This window comes from Eleutherodactylus coqui, chromosome 2 (assembly GCF_035609145.1).
Source record: "Eleutherodactylus coqui strain aEleCoq1 chromosome 2, aEleCoq1.hap1, whole genome shotgun sequence".
Lineage (NCBI taxonomy): Eukaryota > Metazoa > Chordata > Amphibia > Anura > Eleutherodactylidae > Eleutherodactylus > Eleutherodactylus coqui.
In genome coordinates this window covers 146,038,159-146,057,070 of record NC_089838.1, presented here as the reverse complement: position 1 = coordinate 146,057,070, position 18,912 = coordinate 146,038,159, and the positions used below count along the sequence as shown (strand labels likewise).

Below are 18,912 nucleotides of genomic sequence, written 5' to 3'. Positions count from 1 at the left end.
TCCCCCCCCAACCCATATACTTACCTCCTCCTTACTGTCATTGCCGCTCCTCCACTGCTGGCGCTGAGCCCGAGTGCACACTGACATCAGTGTGTGCACCCAGAACTCTTCCTCCCTGAGTCCTCTCCTGCGGAACAGAGGAGCAGGGGACTCGGGGGAGGAGAATCCCGGCTGCAAAGTGACGTCAGAGTGTGCGTCGGGATCAGCACTAACAGCGTGATTACCAGCAGGGAGCTGTGGCACTCCAGCTGGTAATCGCTTCAGTGGTGAGCGGCCGTCGGCACGCTGCAGCCACATTGAATGAGGCAGCGGGCCGGATTCGGCCTGTGGGCCTTGTGTTTGACACATGTGCTATAGATCCTTTTCAAATGTATCTATTTTGTATTGTTTTATTTCATTTTTTTAAGCTTTGCATATCTTTTTTAGGCCTCGTTCAGATCACTTCTATGCTGCTCTAAAGATCGCGTGAATGTGTGAATTCAAGCTCTGTGAAGTAGCCCGTTCACACGAACGGAGGTGAATGGTGTGTATTATCCAGCTCCTATAGGAGTCTATGAAAAACATGCACCAAAGCTAGGTCAGGTCCTTTCTTTTCATGCAGCACGGACCTTTTGATGAAAGTTGCACTCGCATGTCCTATTTTTGAAAGGTGCGAGTATTTAGTACATTTAAAAATCGTTCATGTGAATGCTTCTATAGGAAAGCATTGGTTCTCATAGAAGCGATCTTTTTGCACACCTATTCTGCCTAAAAACACGATTGTCTGAACGAGGCCTTACTTATATGTCTGTTTTGCTTTCAGTATACTACATATGATTCCCATTTATAGTTCTTTTACTACTGCACTCTATAATTTTATATAGAAACTATATTATAATGTCATCTATAAATACTCTTGTAAGTCTGAAGAAACAATTCGCTTTTCCACTCTATGTTAGAGATTCTGATTTGTTTGGGCTCTTTCCTTAGCACCAGGACTCCTTCTCCGCAGAATTTCCGCTGGTGCCCGCCTGCATAGTACTGCATTACAAAACACAATCCTATGCAGACGGCCACGATTTGTCTGCGAGAGAATACACGCGGAAAACACATCGCGGCATGTTCTATTTCTGTGCGGGTCTCTGGGCAGCAGCCGGCACATCACAGAACCGGAGGTGCGGGAGCAGGTGAGACATGCACTGGTCCCTGCAGGGGCACGGGTCGGATCCCGCTGCAAGAATTCCCGCAGAAGATCCGACCCGGCTGTGTGCAGGCGGCCTTAGTACTGAGAATCAACATGGCTCTCAAGGAATTCCATATTTAAGCTGTTTGATGGGAGCCTAATGTCACTGTTCTGTATTACTGGGGAGCAACATAAAAGTCACCAAATCAGTTTCTGGACTCTAGCTGACCTCAACTCATTCCACTTTATAACATGATAAACAGCCTTGCGATCACTAATATAATCGCATGCATGGAAAGGTCACTGCCTCCAACAACAGCCACACAATCATCAATATGACTACTACATGAAATGACATCTGATGATAAAAAAAACCTCAAGCTATAGCCGTATGATCCTAAAAAGGTTAACGAGGCAGTGGTCATAGAGCGTTTGACCTTTCATCTCACGATACATGGTGAATGTAACTTTTGTGTTCATCTGAGCTGTATAGTGCAATGGCCCAACTTATTCCTGGACCACTCCATTCAAATCTATGGGAGCTATGGAAACATTTGTGTAAGCCTTTAACTTTAAATGGTCGCTGGCTTTTCAAACAACATGTGCTTATGGCATAACCTAAAATTACATTTTGTGCTGAAAATCACAATTGCTGAACACCTTGCTTGTAACTTGCTGCCCACTGCCTGATGTCAAGTTCAGTTTGCCTTTAGTGACAGAAATAACAGCATGAATGGCAGAAAGTGGAAGCGATGTCTCATGCTGCCTATACAAGTCTATGGAGAGAAGAGGGGAGGAGGAGTGAGAGAGATTCACACACTGAGGCTACAGCAGCTAACTGGTAAGTGTTTACTGTTTCTGACAGCTACTGAAATCACATCTGCACTGCTCAGTAATACTGTGCAGTGTCCTGCATGATGCTTTTTATTAAAAGGGTTTTCTACAGAGAGAAAGAGAAGAAGATATTCTGCTGTTATTCTGCTGATATTCTCTGTACACAGTGTCTGGATACATCATAACAATAGAGACTCGAGGTAGAAACCAGGTACCAACTTGGAGACAAACTGAAATTACATTTAGAAACTGGTGAAAAATGTACACTACAAGTCAGATAATGGCCATATATGGGGTTTTTCCTCAGGTACATATGGCAGAGTATTTTTGAAAAGCCAGTCATGCTTTAAGACCACGGTCAGATGAGCATCCTTTTTTTTGCGCACCTATGCGCGCAAAAATGATCACGTCTATTAGACCCATTGGTTTCCTATCAAGTGTTCACATGTCCATTTTTTACAGGCGCAAAATACTCGCACCTGCAAAAGATAGGACATGCGTGCCTTGAATGCGCGCCGGTAAGGCCTGTGCTGCGCATAAAAGACAAAGGTGACAGGGGATGAGGGTACTTCCAGAGGGTTCCATTAATCCCTGCGGGGAGTCCCCTCATCACTGAACACTGTGACTTCATCTGACATTTTTGCAAACAATTGTTTTGGACTGCTACAATGCATTTAAAATTTTTAAAAATTGAGCAACTTTGCAAATAGTCTTGCTTAAAAATATCTTGTGTATTCAGCTCCCATGCACATCTATGTATTTCCATGATTGCCAGCTACAAACAAACTCTAGACAACTGCTCATTAGAGATGAGCGAACGTACTCGGATAGGCACTACTCGTCCGAGTAATGTGCTTTATCCGAGTACCGCTGTGTTCGTGCTGAAAGATTCGGGGCGCTCCGCTGCTGACAGGTGAGTCGCAGCGGGGAGCGGGGCAGAGCGGCCGGGAGAGAAGGAGAGAAAGATCTCCCCTCCGTTCCTCCCCGCTCTCCCCTGCAGCTCCCCGCTCCGCAGCGCGTCCCGAATCTTTGAGCACGAGCACAGCGGTACTCGGATAAGGCACATTACTCGGACGAGTAGTGCCTATCCGAGTACGTTCGCTCATCTCTACTGCCCATGCCACCTACCCCTCATGCTACAGTCTGATTCTGCAGTTTTGCTTTCTTCTATGTGTTCCCAAATTCTTGCTGTTATTTAAAAAATTGAAATTGCTTTGCACATTGGCTAAAAGTGGATTCCAGCAATATCATTTTATGATGAGTCAATGATAATACAGTCATGACACGTTTGACTGAATGCCTCTTTAACTTGTGCATTGCTTTTCATCACTCTATTCTTAGTCAGGTGAGCAATTCACGGAAAAATAATATTTGTGGTTTTAGAACCAAAAGTGGCAATGAAATAAAAAACAACATAAAATGCCTCTTTGTAGACACAAGGAAATAAAAAATAGAGGAAACCTCCCAGCCACGTTTTCCTTACTAAACATTGCTAGTAGTATTTTTGCTGATTGTTGGACTTTAAAACAAAATGATGTAATAATTTAGCATTCAAAGCATTTCATGTGAGCTTCTACAAACTGATAGTGGCAATATAGGAAAGTGGAGCAGTGCAGCATTTAAAGAGCCATCGCCCGTCTTGTCGGTGGTTTTTCCCTTAGCAGCTCTTTGTAAGTGGACAAAATGTTCCATTACACAGAGGAGATTACTGTAAGGGAAGCATTGTGATACACAATGTAAAAGTAGTCTATCCGGGAAATGCACACTAACACTCCTGGAATGTTAGCACATAGAAGACATGAACCTGCCTGTTGTTTCGCAACCATGATTCAGGTTTCTACATATTGTCATCATTGAACTGTGAAAAAAAACTATAATAATTCTTCATGGTGTCAATTGGTGAAAAAAGACAAACATTATCGATGCTTGTCTTGTGTGTGTTGGACAATATGCAATAATTCAATAAATCCTTGCATTTTATTTTAACCCCTTAGGGTAGTTTCACACTGGCGATCGCGATATTGCCGCGAGAAAATCATGGCAAAATCGCAATTTTCTTTATGAGATGTCTGAGCGTCTGCAAAAACATCGCTGCTGCTTACAATTTAGTAGTGCGATTTTATTGCAATTTTACTCGCAAGGAAGACAATAGGAATTTTTAATGTTAAAAACGCATCGTATCACACAAAAATCGCTAGTTCGAGCAATGCGATGAAACTAAGGCTCCATAGGGAAACAAGGGCGATAAAAAAAGAGCAAAACCCATATGGCAGGGTTATCAACTGCAAGACTTGCAATAAATCTGCTTTAAAATCTGCTTGTGTGATTACAGCCCTGCTGTATTGAATGTAGTGAAGTCTGCAGTGAAAATCCGTGGTATTTGTGTAACAATGAGCATGCGCAGTATGTTTTTATATGAGCAAACTGCAGCATGTGGATGATATATATTCTCACCGGTTTGCCATGCACTGTAATTTGCTGTGGATTTTACTTACGCAAATCTGCAGCTAAAATCTACAGCAAATCCACCATGTGTAAATTTATCCTAAGGGCTCAGTCACACGGGCACATCGGCGCCCGTGTTACTGCATGATGGGACGGCCGCACTGCAGGTGTGGACGACTCCCCGCACCGCTGGAGGAAATAACACATAACCGGCTCCATTGCCGGTCATGTGTTCTTTCTTCTGGCAGTGCGGAGAGTCGTCCGCACCTGTAGTGCGGCCGTCTTCTTCGTGCAGTAACATGGGCGCATCGGCTCCTGGATACGTCCGTGTGCACCCGTGTGACTGAGCCCTGAAGCCAGGCTCACATAGGCATATGATTATTGCGTATTACATGGGCGCCCGTATGATACGCGGTAACTCACAGGCAATCAATTACATTGCCTTACGCAATTCCGATCACATTAGCGTGTCAAAATTGCGTAATACGTGTAAGATAGAACATACCGCAATTTTTAAATATCGCAACATCACTTGAGTGAAAATATTGCAAATGTGAAGGAAACCATTAAAAAGCATAGAGTTCATAAACCTCTGTTTTCATACACTATCGCATCGCACAAAAATCGCACAATTTTATCGCCCATGTGAAACTGGGCTTAGCGACAAGCCTATTTCCAGTCTTACAGACTAAGCAATTTTCATTGTTGTATTGCAAGAGGCATAACTCATTAACTTGCCGTATGAGGGCTTGTTGTTTTGGGACGAGTTGTATTTTTTAAATGGCAGCACTCTGGGGTACATATAATGTGTTGTATAACTTATTACATTTTTTCTGGAGGAAGATGGAAAATTCCGACAGAAATTTCGCCACTGTTCTTGGGTATTGTTTTTAGGGCATTCTATAAGAATAACATGAAAAATAACACGATTAGGGCTTAGTCAGACGGGCATTTTTAGCCGCGATTTGCGCATGCGTCCGGCGATTTTATAAAACCATTGCTTTGCAATGGTATCGGACACATGAGCGCTTTTTATGCGCTCGTCCCATAAATTATAGAACAGAAATTGCAGATCGCACCTATCTGCGATCTGCGATTCCTGTTCTCTTCTCTATATGCGCTCAATGGGGCCGGCGGCAGCAGCGCCGACCCCATTGAGAACATATAGAATACAAATCATTCTTCTCTGCCACAGCTGTAACAGCTGTGGCAGAGAAGAACGATGTTTGCCCATTGAATTCAATGGAGCCGGCAATACAACCGTCTCCATTGAAAGCAATGGGCTGCCGGCGAGCGCTGGATGAATTGTCGGGAAGGGCTTAAATATATTAGCCCTTCCCTGCAATTCATCCTAAAATGTGTTAAAATAAAAAAAAAAAGTATACTCACCTTTTCACTGCAGCCGGAGTTCTGCCGCGGCCGCTGTCAGTTCTCCTGAACTGCTTCTCGGCACTATTCAGCCGGCGGGGCTTTAAAATCCCCGCCTGCTGAATGATCTGCCTCTGACTGGTCACAGCCTGACCAATCAGAGGCAGGTTTCACTCACACACCCATTCATGAATTCATGAATGGGTGAGTGACTGCTGCCTCTCATTGGCTCAGCGGGAGCTGCCCCTGATTGGTCCCGCTGAGCCAATGAGAGGCAGCAGTCACTCACCCATTCATGAATTCATGAATGGGTGTGTGAGTGAAACCTGCCTCTGATTGGTCAGGCTGTGACCAATCAGAGGCAACTCATTCAGCAGGCGGGGATTTTAAAGCCCCGCTGGCTGAATAGTGCCGAGAAGCAGTTCAGGAGAACTGACAGCGGCCGCGGCAGAACTCCGGCTGCAGCGGAAAGGTGAGTATACAATTTTTTTTTATTTTAACACATTTTAGGATGAATTGCAGGGAAGGGCTTATAGATTTAAGCCCTTCCCGACAATTCATCCCGGGCTCGCCCGCAGCGCATTGCTTTCAGTGGAGCCGGCTGTATTGCCGGCTCCATTGAATGCAATGTGCTGGACAGCTCCGACCCGTTTCTAATGAAACGCGGCTAGGAGCAGATTTTCGGCCGATTTTTCGGCGCCTGTCACGCGATTTGCGCATGCGCATCCGTCATGCGATGCGCAAATCGCGTGAAAAAACGCCCGTGTGACTAAGGCCTTACTGCGATAGCAAGTTTATGTAGATAATTTTTTAATTTTTTTTACTACTTTTGGACAATAAAAACATGTTTGTTTCTTTAATAAAAAATTATTGAGTCTGCATTGCCGCATTCTAAGACACATAACATTTTAGTTTTTCCGGCAACGAAGGTATATGAGGTGTCTTTTTTTGCGAGAAGAGTTGCAGTTTTTATTGGTACCATTTTGAGGTACATAAGATCCCCAGACGAGTTCTACTTTCAATTATATCCACGTAATTAAAATGCAGATCCCAATGATAACCATGGCAGAGCAGAGAACCTTTGACTCCCTGCACGGCTACTGATGCTGACAAGTCACAGGCTACTTTAAGGCACACCAAAGCTCCAGGCACGCAGAGAACATCAGGCAACACAATGACATCACTGCATCGTGCTGCCTGTGCCAGGCCCTGGACTGCAGCGGGGAGAAGACCAACTGACCATCACAGGAATGGGAGAGTTCTTTTTCTACTTTTATTGGCACAAAGGGGGTATTATTACTATTAATGGGGCCTGGAGGCAACACAAACAAGTTACTGTTATCTATGGGGGGACAGCATGAAAAGAGAATTATTATGCACTGAACAAGGGGAGACATTACAATGTATGGTAGTAAGCACAAAGTGATCATTATTAATTATGTGCGGGGAGCATTATTAGTGTCTGGGGCACAATGAAATGTTTGTGTAGAGATGGGGAAAAGGTAAGGCAGGTGCTTGAAAGATAAGGTGCCATACATGTCTGTGCATTATATTCTATAGAGACAAGTCATGGCTGGAACACGTTTTCATGGCGGACTGGAACGGATGGAGAAGAAAAGTGAATGACTCTAATCACCTGTGATCACTGGACTTTACTGTACTGTAATAACTTACACAGTGTGAAGAGTGTCCGTATAGTACTAGTACTAGACATGAGCAAATTTTTCAAAAATTTGAGTTGTCCTGTTCACTGAATTTCCGCAAAAAGTTTCAATCAAAGCAAAACTTCACTAATACCCCTAAAATTGGTGTAAAACATGCTAGTCCAGCGTGTCTCAGTGATTAGCACTGCTGCTTTGCAGTGCTTAGGTTCAAATCTGTTTAGAGTTTATATGTTCTCCCTGTGTTAGTGTTTCTTTTTCTCAATAAATGTATGTGTATATAAGGTGATTAATGTGAAAAAACCCACAAAAACACAGGAGAACATACAAACTCCATGCAGTTGTTGTCCTTGGTCAGATTTGAATCTAGAAGCACAGTGCTGCAAAACAACAGTGCTAATTACTGACCCACAATGCTTCTTATTTCTTTCCAGTCTGGAGTGAGAGAAGGATGATAAGAAACACAAGGAAAACATACAAACTCCTTGCAGATGTTGTTCTTGGTCAGATTTGAACTTAAGGCCCTACCACTCCAAGGCAACAGTGCTAACCACTTAGACACGTTAGACAACTGCTACCATCACCGCCTTCTTCTCCTTGTAGTAAGTTCGGCTGAGATGAACCGCCAGAGGTTCGGGTTCATGTCGAACTGAGCTTCTAGCAAAGGTTCGACTGCTTCGGTTTGCTGAAAAGTAACTAGTATCTACCATTATATGGTCACTGTGTGATTCCAATATTGGTCTTTGTATGGTGGTTTTATTCAGTATCAGTTTTGTAATATTATCCAGTCACTATATAGTGGTAATAGTAGTGGTCATGATGTGGCAGTATTATTTGGGCTTTGTATAGTATTATTATTGATAATAATGGACTTAGTATATTGGGTTTTGTTGAGTAACAGTATGGTGATAATATTCATTACTTGTATAGCGGTAGTATTTGCTAAAAGTGTGGCTGTATTATTTATAGGTATATTATCATACATTGAACATTGCTGTATAGCTAGTTTATCCTTGTGGGGTATATTTGCATTTTTTTATGAGGGTGTATATACATAATCTTTAAAGGACACTGCAAATCAATTGGATCCTGTGTAAGATGGTGGGGTCCCAAATCCAAAATTTGCAATAGGGCCCATAGGACTTTATTTCCATCTCTGACTATACAGCCACTTACACACTACCATAATGTGTACAAAAATGTGCCCATTTGATGGCTACGTAAAAGCAGCCCAAGTGTCATAACCACTTCATTATGCAACTTAAAACCAACATAATTCTTATTGGGTTAATCCGATGAATATGTACAGGTTTTTGTTAATAAATTCCAGAAAAAAAACTATTTTAAATGACTATTGTTCTCCCTAGCATTAACCAGCATGACAAAAAACATTTTTTTCAATAAGCTTGTGTTGATTAATATCTGATAGCATGCAGCTAAAAAAGGTAACATTTTAATGCATTCCCTACTGCCTGTATTCTGCACATTCAGCAACTTCTCCTGTATGAATTCAGTTGCAATTTAGGACTCACAGTACATTGGCAAAGCAGCTGCCAGACGGCAAAAGGATGGCAAACTTTGAAACTTCATTAAATATAGAGTCACAGAAATGGCTACCAAATAGAATTGAATTTTTATTCATATGTGTAAAATATAAGAACACTTAAATCATATCACAAATAGGGACAGGATGCAGAGGTGGAAAAGGAAAGAATCTACAATACACTTGTGCTATAAAATCTCTCCACTACCCTGCCTACAGCAGGTTAACTTCCCCCTGATAAGGGCTTAAACAGATGATGGTGTTTGCACAGGTTTTTGCACACGTGAAACTCAGGCCCATAAAACTCAACAAGGCGAAGCCATTAATTTCAATGGGTCTGTTCTCACGAGCGTGTTTCTCCCACGCAATTACTAGACGTGAGAAAAGATAGGATATGCCCTATCTTTCTTGCACGGTTTTTTTATTTGTGTTAATATAATATAAAGTTCTCTCCCCTGCCCCTCTCCATTTACTGTAAGCAGCGGCAGTTCAGTACTGAACGGCTGCTATTTAGGCTGGGGTCACAGGGGACGGAATTTCAGCGGAATGGCCACACCTAAAAACCTGGAGAATTCCGCTGGAAAAGCACAGCTTCAAAACCCACGGCCTTTAGCCGCGGGCTTTGTAGCGGTTTCGCGGTCGCCATTCTGCTGCGGCTTTCTCTCCCCTTAGAGAGGAGAGAGGCTGCTGCAGAAAAGAGAAAAGAATTGAAATGCTGCGGAATTGAATTGCACGCCGCATGTCAGTTTTCGTGCGGCTTGGCCGCAGCGTGTGGATGAGATTTTTGCAAAATCTCTTCCACTTTGCAGGCTAATCCCAGGATTGGGAGTCGCGGGGACGGGTGTCACACATCGTTTGACCGACATTCGTCCCATCTAGAAAGGGCCTTAAGTCCACATATGGCAAAGTTATCAACTGCAAGACTTGAAATGAATCTGCTTTCAAATCTGCATGTGTGATTACAGCCCTGCTGTATTGAATGTAGTGAAATCTGCAGTGAAAATCCATGGCATTTGTGTAAAAAAAAAGAACATACTTGGTTTGTTTTTTATATGAGCAAACTGCAGCATGTGGATGATATGTGTAAATTCTCATCAGTTTGCCATGCACTGTAATTTACTGTGGATGTCAGAGGAGCTATAACCAATAACAGAGCTCAGACAGTATGCAACCATAGATGCCGAAAGAAGTAGCCTAGTAGCACTGGAAGGGTCATTAGGCTGCTATGTTTGACATCCGCTGTTCCATGCCAGCTGGTTCAGCATTCCACACAACTCCATCAATGGGTCATGTATCTATACTACATGTCTAGGGACATGCAAGAATTGGATGTGTTGATTTATTTACTTTACTTATTTACATAGGGCATATTCTGCAACACTTTGTGATCACTTTTATTTGTCCGAGTCCCCATTGGGGGCCCAGAGTCTAAATTCCAAACTAACCTATCAGTATGTTTTTGGGTGTGTGGGAGGAAACTGGAGTACCCAGAGAAAACACAGAAGCACAGGGATACCATATAAAATCCATGATAGTGTAGCCCTTGATCAGTTTTCATCCTAGGACTCAAGCGCTGTAAATTGTTTTAATTTTGCCAGCACTGAAACTGACTCTTATTTCTGCAGCATTCCCCATGGCACAAAGATTGACCGTCTGCTCACGATACTGACATAGTCTTATTATATAAGTCAAAAGACAGACCGCAGGTTATTGCCAGCTACCTACAAGAACCAATTTAGGTAATAGAGGGCCCTGTGCCAAAATAAGAGACCGGAAAAACGTTTTGCCACTGGCATATAAAGGAGTTCTCAAAGGAAAACTTCAATACAAAAACAAATAATCTATTGCTAGTGTTTGTTCAAAAGAATGAAATGCACTGGATATCTGATATATGGTAGGCCTCAGAAAAGTAGTCCATCTCCAATCTTGGCACCACACTTTTATGAAAGCAGTTTAAAAGAAAAATTGTCTTTGTTACCCAAGACAACCAATCACAGCTCAGCTTTCATTTAACCTAAGTAGTATAAGAAATGAAAGCTACACTGTGATTGGTTGCTATGGGCAACAAAAACAGATTTTCTTTTAAACTGCTTTCAGCATGATGCCAGGATTGGAGGCAGGCTACTTTTCCGTGGCTCACCCGGTAATAACCCGATACATATAGTACATATATTAAGTATATAGTAGGTGCGGATACTTACACAAACAGGACAATCCCTGTGTTTGCCAAAGCAAAGGCCAATCCAAGAATCCCGCTTCCCATAATAGCATTGCTCAAGTTAAAGACAGACATTCCAATAGATGTTGTGCCCGGACTCTATGGAAAGTGAAAAAAAGCATGTAGAATTACCTATAGAATAATAACATGATACAAACAGTTCTAAATGTGATTCAATACTTCTCTCTTGGCAAGGGAATAGGTAATGCCTAGTTGTGAATGTATCCATTCATTTATAAGAAGAATATCAGAGGAATAGTACAACATAGGGTTCTAAAAGAAGATGCCCCAGAATTGTTATTTTATGGAGAATGCACTTTTAATATGATATTCTCAGGTATGAAAAGATCCAGACTATAAAGTACATAGAGGATCAAGATAAATTCATGAGCTCCTCAGGGGAAGAAATATTAGAACTGTTTCCAAACTTTCCATTTCCATTATTTCTTTATATGGGTCTGATGAGTGAAGTGAGACCACTTTGATGGTCTCTATATCTATATATCCTTTGCAGGACTACAATTATCAACAATATTTATCACTTTTGTGTGGCATTATCTACATTTAGTTTTATATAAGGATATCAGTATTCAGAATATTGCATCTAGAAGAGTTTCATCCATTAGATCCAATGAAAGAACAAGGGCACTTACATAGTCATCACATGATTTCTTCTTTTCCAGGTGACTGTTCGTAAGACTTCTTCTGCTCTCACGATCTGCAATAAATTTACTGTAGAGAGAGAGAGAAGGATATTGATTATTCACTTCTCATATCACTGAATTTTTACCTCGGGTTAAATTTTTAGTGGTGCTATTTTAGGCCGTCTTCTCACATGGAACAGAATACATACAGCAATTCCGCAAGAATTCTGCAGTGGCCAAATCTGCACCTAAATGGTCAAGATTTGGGCCGTATTTTCTCTTGCAGAACAGTTGTGGAATTCAAGTCTTGTATTTCAAGGGTTGAAATCAGCAGCTTGATTTTACAGCATAAGATTACCTGCACCGCACCGCAGATCCGCAGCAAATACTGTCTATAGCATGCTATGGAAAATAGATTCTTCCTGCACACTCACAGAAACTTATTGTGGTTTCCACGAGCAGAGGAAAAATCGCAGCTTGCTCTATTTTGGTGTGATGTCCGCACGGATGGATTTTGCGTCAAACGCAGGAAAAGCAGGAGTTAAAAAAAAAAAATCTGTACTGTGCATGTCCGATGGTGGCTCTCTGTGACCATCTGCAGTGCAGAAGAAACAGGTATGCGGGGTCGCCGGACATGGTCAGAGCCGGAATCTGCTGCGGGAACATGCATGTGGAATCCGGCTCTGCCGTTTGCAGGCGGCCTAAATAGCCATGCTGTGGATTCCTTGTGGAAAATATCTGCACCATGTGAAGGAAATTTATTTAAATCCCCTCCACATGGCTTGTACTGTAAATGTTGTGGAATTTATGAAGGCCGTGTTGATGAGTCTTTTTGATCAGATGCTTTAAGCTATATTAATTGATGGAGAAAAATACCTAAAACATGATACTTCGAGCTTGTTGGCCTAAAAAATACCCTACTAAGGGTAAATGCACACAGGCGGTAAAGAAGTTTCATCCGAGATTCTCTGGGGCATCTTGGATGGGGCAGCAGACAGACATCCCATTTGTGTACCGTCTAATGTGCTGAACACCACATATTGACATATTCGTAAGCATTTGTAATATGATTGTGTAATACACACATGTATCAGCATTCCGTCAGTACTTCATCAGTACTTGCTCCCCCATTTGAATACATTAGTATTATTATTTTCTAGTCTGTAAACATGGATATTCTTTTTTTTTTCTTCAACACAAAATAATACTAATGAATTAATGATGCAATACAGATGAATCCATATTTTAATGACTCTCCGTAGACTTCAATGGGCCTATTACATCCTTGAAACGGATGAAGCTAGTGCATGGTGAGTTTTAAAAATGTGTGTATTTTGAACGGCCATATAAATAGATTCATAGACTTTCATTAGCTTCCTATTATAGTCTGTAAAACATGGACTAAATATGCATGTGAGATATGCTTATCTGAAAGAGGAGTTAGATTTAAAGGGGTTTTCCCAAACAGAAATACTATTAATGACCTATCCTCAAAATAGGTCAATAGTTGATTGGCTGGGGTCTACCGCTTGGGATCCTGACCGATCCCCTGATCGGGCACCTGCAGTTAGCTTCGGGATCCACAGGGTTCAGAGCAGAAGCAGCTGCTCTGACCCCTGTGTAGTGGCCAGTGCTTGTAATTGCAGGTTGGGGTCTCATTGAAATCAGTAGGAGCTGCACCTGCAATTCCAAGTGCCAACCACTACACAGGGGTCAAAGCAGCTACTTCCACTCCGACTACTGTGTATCCCAGGCACCCAGTCAGCTAATTGGCTAGGCTCCGGAGCAGCAGGCCCTAGCCAAACAACTATTGAGGGCCTATCCTGAGGTCGGGTCATTAATAGTATTTCTGCCTGAAAAAAACCTTTTAATTATACTGAATTTGAATTTTTTTTTTACCAATTGTTTTCAGAAACTAGTCCCCAGGCTGTGGAGGTATGTTTGCCACTGTAGTAAACACAATACAGACAGAGGCATTGACATTCATATGTCAATAAGCAAAGCAACTCCAAATAATCATGGCCTTTGAAATACCTGAATAAGGCAAACAGTAGTGTATGTAAAAGTGAGAGCACTGTATGCAGGTTGCAGCATTATATCCTCTTACATAGCCTGTAAGCATGACATGTAGATACAGTGTAAGGGATATAGTTTTCACACTGTTCTGCTGCTGTTCTATCATTTTGTATAGTGCACTGTCTATTACGGCGGTGGATTTAAGAGGGGAGGGCGATAGGCGCGGCTGGTTCTGAGCGGGAAATGACTGACCAGAAACAGGAAGGCAGGCAGAGCAAGAAGTACAATGTGGTGAGAAGACGTGGTTGGAGAGTCTCTGTGTGACAAAACATTTGACCTAGAGGTGTGAAGTCTGAAGTGGTGGACTATTGCTGTAAATTTGCATTACACAGGAGTCTAAATAATGACAGGGGCCCTTGAGAGACCCGTTACACAGGGAGAAGGACTTATATTAAGTGTCCCAGTAGTGGTCTGAAGAAAGTCACTTCGGTGATAGGGTAGATGTGTGGGTTATTAAAGTGTTAGTTTTCAACATGACCCAGTATCATTTGTAACTTATCCATGGAATCTGTGGGCTACCGCTACTTCCCAGTGCTACTTTACAACAAAGCCCTCCACTAAACCAAAATGGTCTGTACCAGGACACAAGGCCCGGTTGCTGCCTACGCCCACAAATTTAACATAAACATGTTCATTGTGGCCCTAATATTATGTCCGTATGCACAATGGGGCCAAACCGAAAGGAGCAGCGGATGGTTTTCAGAACAGACATTTTGCTTGAAGGTGTTTTAGGCCCCATTGCCCGCTTGTAGAGCCCTTGAGCAGCCAAAACGACAGAGAACCCCCACAAATTACCCCATTATGCAAACTAGACCCCTTATCAAATTCGTCTAGAGGTGTACTGCATGTTTTGACCCCACAGTTTTTGAATGAATTGAAGCAAAGCAGAAGGAAAAAATAACGATTTTCATTTTTTTTGGCAATTGTGCTATTTTAAAAACAAGTTTTTTGTACAGCACATATATGAATGAAGGTTTTCATCCCAAAATGGATCCCTCTATTTGTTCCATGTTCAGAAACATACCTATTGTGGCCCTAATCTTCTGTCTGGATGCACAACGGGGCACAAACCGAATGGAGCGTCAAACTTTAACTGTCTTTTAACTATTACGTGATCGCCATTATCCATTGGATAACGGCAATCACGTGACCGGGGACCGCTCACTGCGGCCCTCAGTCCCTGCTCAAGGCTCTCGGCTACCTTTAGTAGCTAGCTGTGTGGAGATTTTAAGATTACCCCGGCAATCTGCAGCTTTTGAGCAGGCGTCCGCCAATTTGGCGGTGGGCGCGTCCCCAAAAGCCAGGGTAAGGTCCGCAGATAAATCCGGGGGCCTTAGGTACCTAATTTCATCTCCCCTCTGAGGGTGGATGAAACAAACTTTTTTCTTTTTTTTTACACTTTTGTTATACTTTCTTAAACTTTTACATGATCGCTGTTATTCATTGGATAGCAGCGATCATGTGACCAGGAACCGCATACAGCAGCTCCCGGTGACAGCTACCTGCTCTCAGCTACTCATACTAGCTGGGAGCAGGGAGTTTTTAAATTTCACATCCCTTCCGGCCCTCTGCGCATGCGCGTGACGTAATGCTGCCTGGCGTGCATGCTCGGATGGCAGCGTCAAATTCGGGGAGGATGAGGCCACCGGACATAGTGAAGGACGGGGGGTGAGTATTCTCAGCTCCCCTTACGGATCCGATTTGTAAGAGGAGCTGAAACTTTATCTTACATTTACTTCTCATTCACTTTAATGTGATTGCCGATATCCGCTGGATACTGGTGATCGTGTGACCGGGGGTGGGTCCCGCAGCACGTGATGACAGCCCCAGGATGTTGGCTACCTCCGGTAACTGGCAGCATGGAGCTGTCATGTCCAGAGCCTGCATGGTTTTAATCCCCAGAGGAGGCATGTTTTTACGTCTTCTGGGATTAAAGCCCAGCAGGCCAAGACGTAAAAACACTATGAGCTAGTCACTAAGGAGTTAATGGCAGGCTGTCTCATCAATAGCAGGGTTCATCTCTATATCTAAGCTCTGATTTTTTTTTTTTGTTTAAATTCTTTATTTATAAAATGTGGGGAGAGTACAGAAAGGAACAAGAGTGGGTAGTAGAGATGAGCGAGCATGCTCGGATACAGCAGTTACTCGAGCGAGCATCGCTCTTCTCGAGTAACTGCTTACTGGTCCAAGCGTGCTCGGGGGGGCAGGGGTGAGCGGCGGGCAGCAGGGGGTAGCGGGGGAGGGAGAGTGAGAGAGATCTCTCTCTCCCCCCGCTACAACCCGCCGCCCCCCCGAGCACAGGTGGGACCAGTAAGCAGTTACTCGAGAAGAGCAATGCTCGCTCGAGTAACTGCTGTATCCGAACGTGCTCGCTCATCTCTAGTGGGTAGGTTACAAGTGCAGCAGCACAAAAGGATTTCCAAATCTTCCATGTAGTAGGTAATATTTGCAATATTAATAAAACAGAGTACAAAGGGTAGTTGCGGATTGATCAGGAAAAAGTGGGAAGGAAACAACAGGGGATTTGGGGCTCTGCTTCATGATCCAATATCAAAGTTATGAAATAATTGCATTGGGTTAACCTCTGTGGAATATGTTGGTTCTATATAAAGATTACTATTATCTTTTTAAATTTTACCATAATTGTGTGTAAGACGATAGGGAAAACTTACTTGTACCACCATTTTATACAGTGGTCTAAGTGAAGAGTGCCCCAGAGGGAAGTGCACCAAGTTTATGAAGAGGCGAATGCTCCTTAATACATCTGATGAATGTCTGGCCAGTCCGTGCGTTAGACTGACATCTACGTTAGCTACAAAGAGGCACAGATTTCCACTATAATTTATGCCGATTCTTTGCGAGTGGGGCACAAAAAAATTCAAAAGCTTCAAAATTTTGGAACTTGCAAAAAATATACAACTTTTTAATGCCAGATTCTAGGGTGCCGGGGTTGTTAAATTTCCTGCATTGTCTATGAAGGAAAACAATGAGTGTTCTGTAGGTAACAGAAGTGACCGTCAAACACAATTATTGACTCTGTATTACTCCTATTAAAACAAATGATCATGTTGGGGAAATTAACCCAAATAATCGTCTCTAAATTCTTCATGAAAAGTAGCAGACAGAATGGTAGAGTCTGCTCCGTATGTCGCCTTCTTCATACTTATTGGTTTGTTTACTATACGCTGTGTTGTCAAAGTTAAAAAAAAACTGCCCTGACAAATCCGGCACAGCAGGATAACCGGGATCAGATGGAGAAATCTTCTTACGTAGTGACCAGCATAAGAAGCCAGCCATTGATTAACCTTCTGCTTGGGCTGAGACTATAATACATCTGCTCAGGTATGATAATGAGGTAATAGGTCACGTACTCCATATTTCATTTATTACCTCTGATACCGTTCCCAGCACAAGTCTTACATTAATTTGCATGAATATTTTTACTGTAGACAAGTAATGCATTTATCATTGTAATGCTTGGTTTGCAGAAATTATAACATTTTTCACTGTAATAGTATTGTACCTATGAGCATAGGCCCATTAACACCTTGAGCAATCTGACATTTTCTAAAAATCAGCACATATGACCTGGAAGGGAAAATCCATGTGCATCATTATGAAAGATGTCTAATAAGCGGTTTTGATGCAGTGAACTTTAGAATCCATAAATTAGTACAACGTGCTACATTGTCTGGATGCTAATGTAATAAGAAGCTAGGCGGTCTTCTTATAACTATAATGACTAAATTTTTGCAAGTATTGAAAAGTAACAAACGTCTTGTATAATGGATATCAAGTGCTATATTTTTACTACACATTGTTAGTATAGAAAAAAACACTTGCACAGGGGTAACTTAAAGCTCCTAAGCTCCAATTTAAAATCTGTAACATGGTACACTACCTCCTATATGCCATTTATAAATCTGTGTTCTTTTAATGGAGCAGAGGGGCCAGTGGGTACCCTCCATCACCAGGCCCTGAGTGTAGCTGCTACTTCTATACTCTCTATAGCTACACACCTGGACACTTAAATAAAATCATAAATAAATCTTGGTATTTGTATGGCGCCAACTTATTCTGCAGCGCTTTCAGGTTATTTTTATTTATTTATTACCCCCACCAAGCTGGGTACTCATTTTACCAACCTTGGAAGGATGGATGGTTGAGTCGACCTTGAGCTGGCTACCTGAACCAAGCGGGGATTGAACTCCAAGTGTAGAATAATAATAATCTTTCTTTATATAGCACCATCATATTCCATACTGCTTTACAAGTTGGGGAAACATACACAAAATAAGTCATAGCATACAGTATTGAACCGATGCACAGCTTGAACAATAGGGGTGACAGCCCTGCTTGCAAGAGCTTATAGACTATAAGAAAGTAGGGATAACGAAAGACATACAAAAGCTTGTTCTGTACAGGGCGGGGTGGGGGGAATATATATAGGGTACATAGAGCTTTGTGAGTTGATCACCAGTGTATAAACAGGTAAGAAATCCAATGGAATGTCTGGGGGATGCAGTGGGAAGAAGGGGGTCAGGTATCCATGGCAGAGTGTAGTAGCAGGATAGGTGGAGAAGAGTTTAGGTAGGTTTTCCTAAAAGGCTGTATTGTTAGTGCTCACTTAAAGCTGTGGGTGTTCGGAATTAACCTGATTGTCAGAGAACTGGTGTGTTTCATAAAAAAATCTTGGAGGTGGGAGTGGGGGCTTGAATTAAAGAGGAATTTAGTCTAAGGTCATTAACAGAGCAGAGGGCACAGGTAGGGTGGTAGACAAAGATGAGGGGATGTAGAGTGATGCAGCATTGTGGAGAGCTTTATGGATGAGAGTGAGGAGTTTAAATTGCATTCTATACTTAAAGGGGTTGTCCCGCGCCGAAACGGGTTTTTTTTTTTTTTTAACCCCCCCCCCCCGTTCGGCGCGAGACAACCCCGATGCAGGGGTTAAAAAAACAACC

The 18,912-nt window shown here is 42.5% G+C and overlaps 1 protein-coding gene across 1 annotated transcript in view; it reads right to left on the bottom strand.

The window, feature by feature from the left end:
* The window catches only part of SLC38A1 (solute carrier family 38 member 1), a 74,373-nt gene that overhangs the window by 29,957 nt on the left and 25,504 nt on the right, over window positions 1–18,912 (bottom strand). Inside the window, exons 3-4 of the mRNA XM_066589880.1 lie at window positions 11,885–11,963; window positions 11,215–11,330 (exon numbers count right to left, since the gene is read on the bottom strand). Coding sequence (XP_066445977.1) covers window positions 11,215–11,330; window positions 11,885–11,963 — 195 coding nt within the window. The remainder of the gene's footprint in view (window positions 1–11,214; window positions 11,331–11,884; window positions 11,964–18,912) is intronic.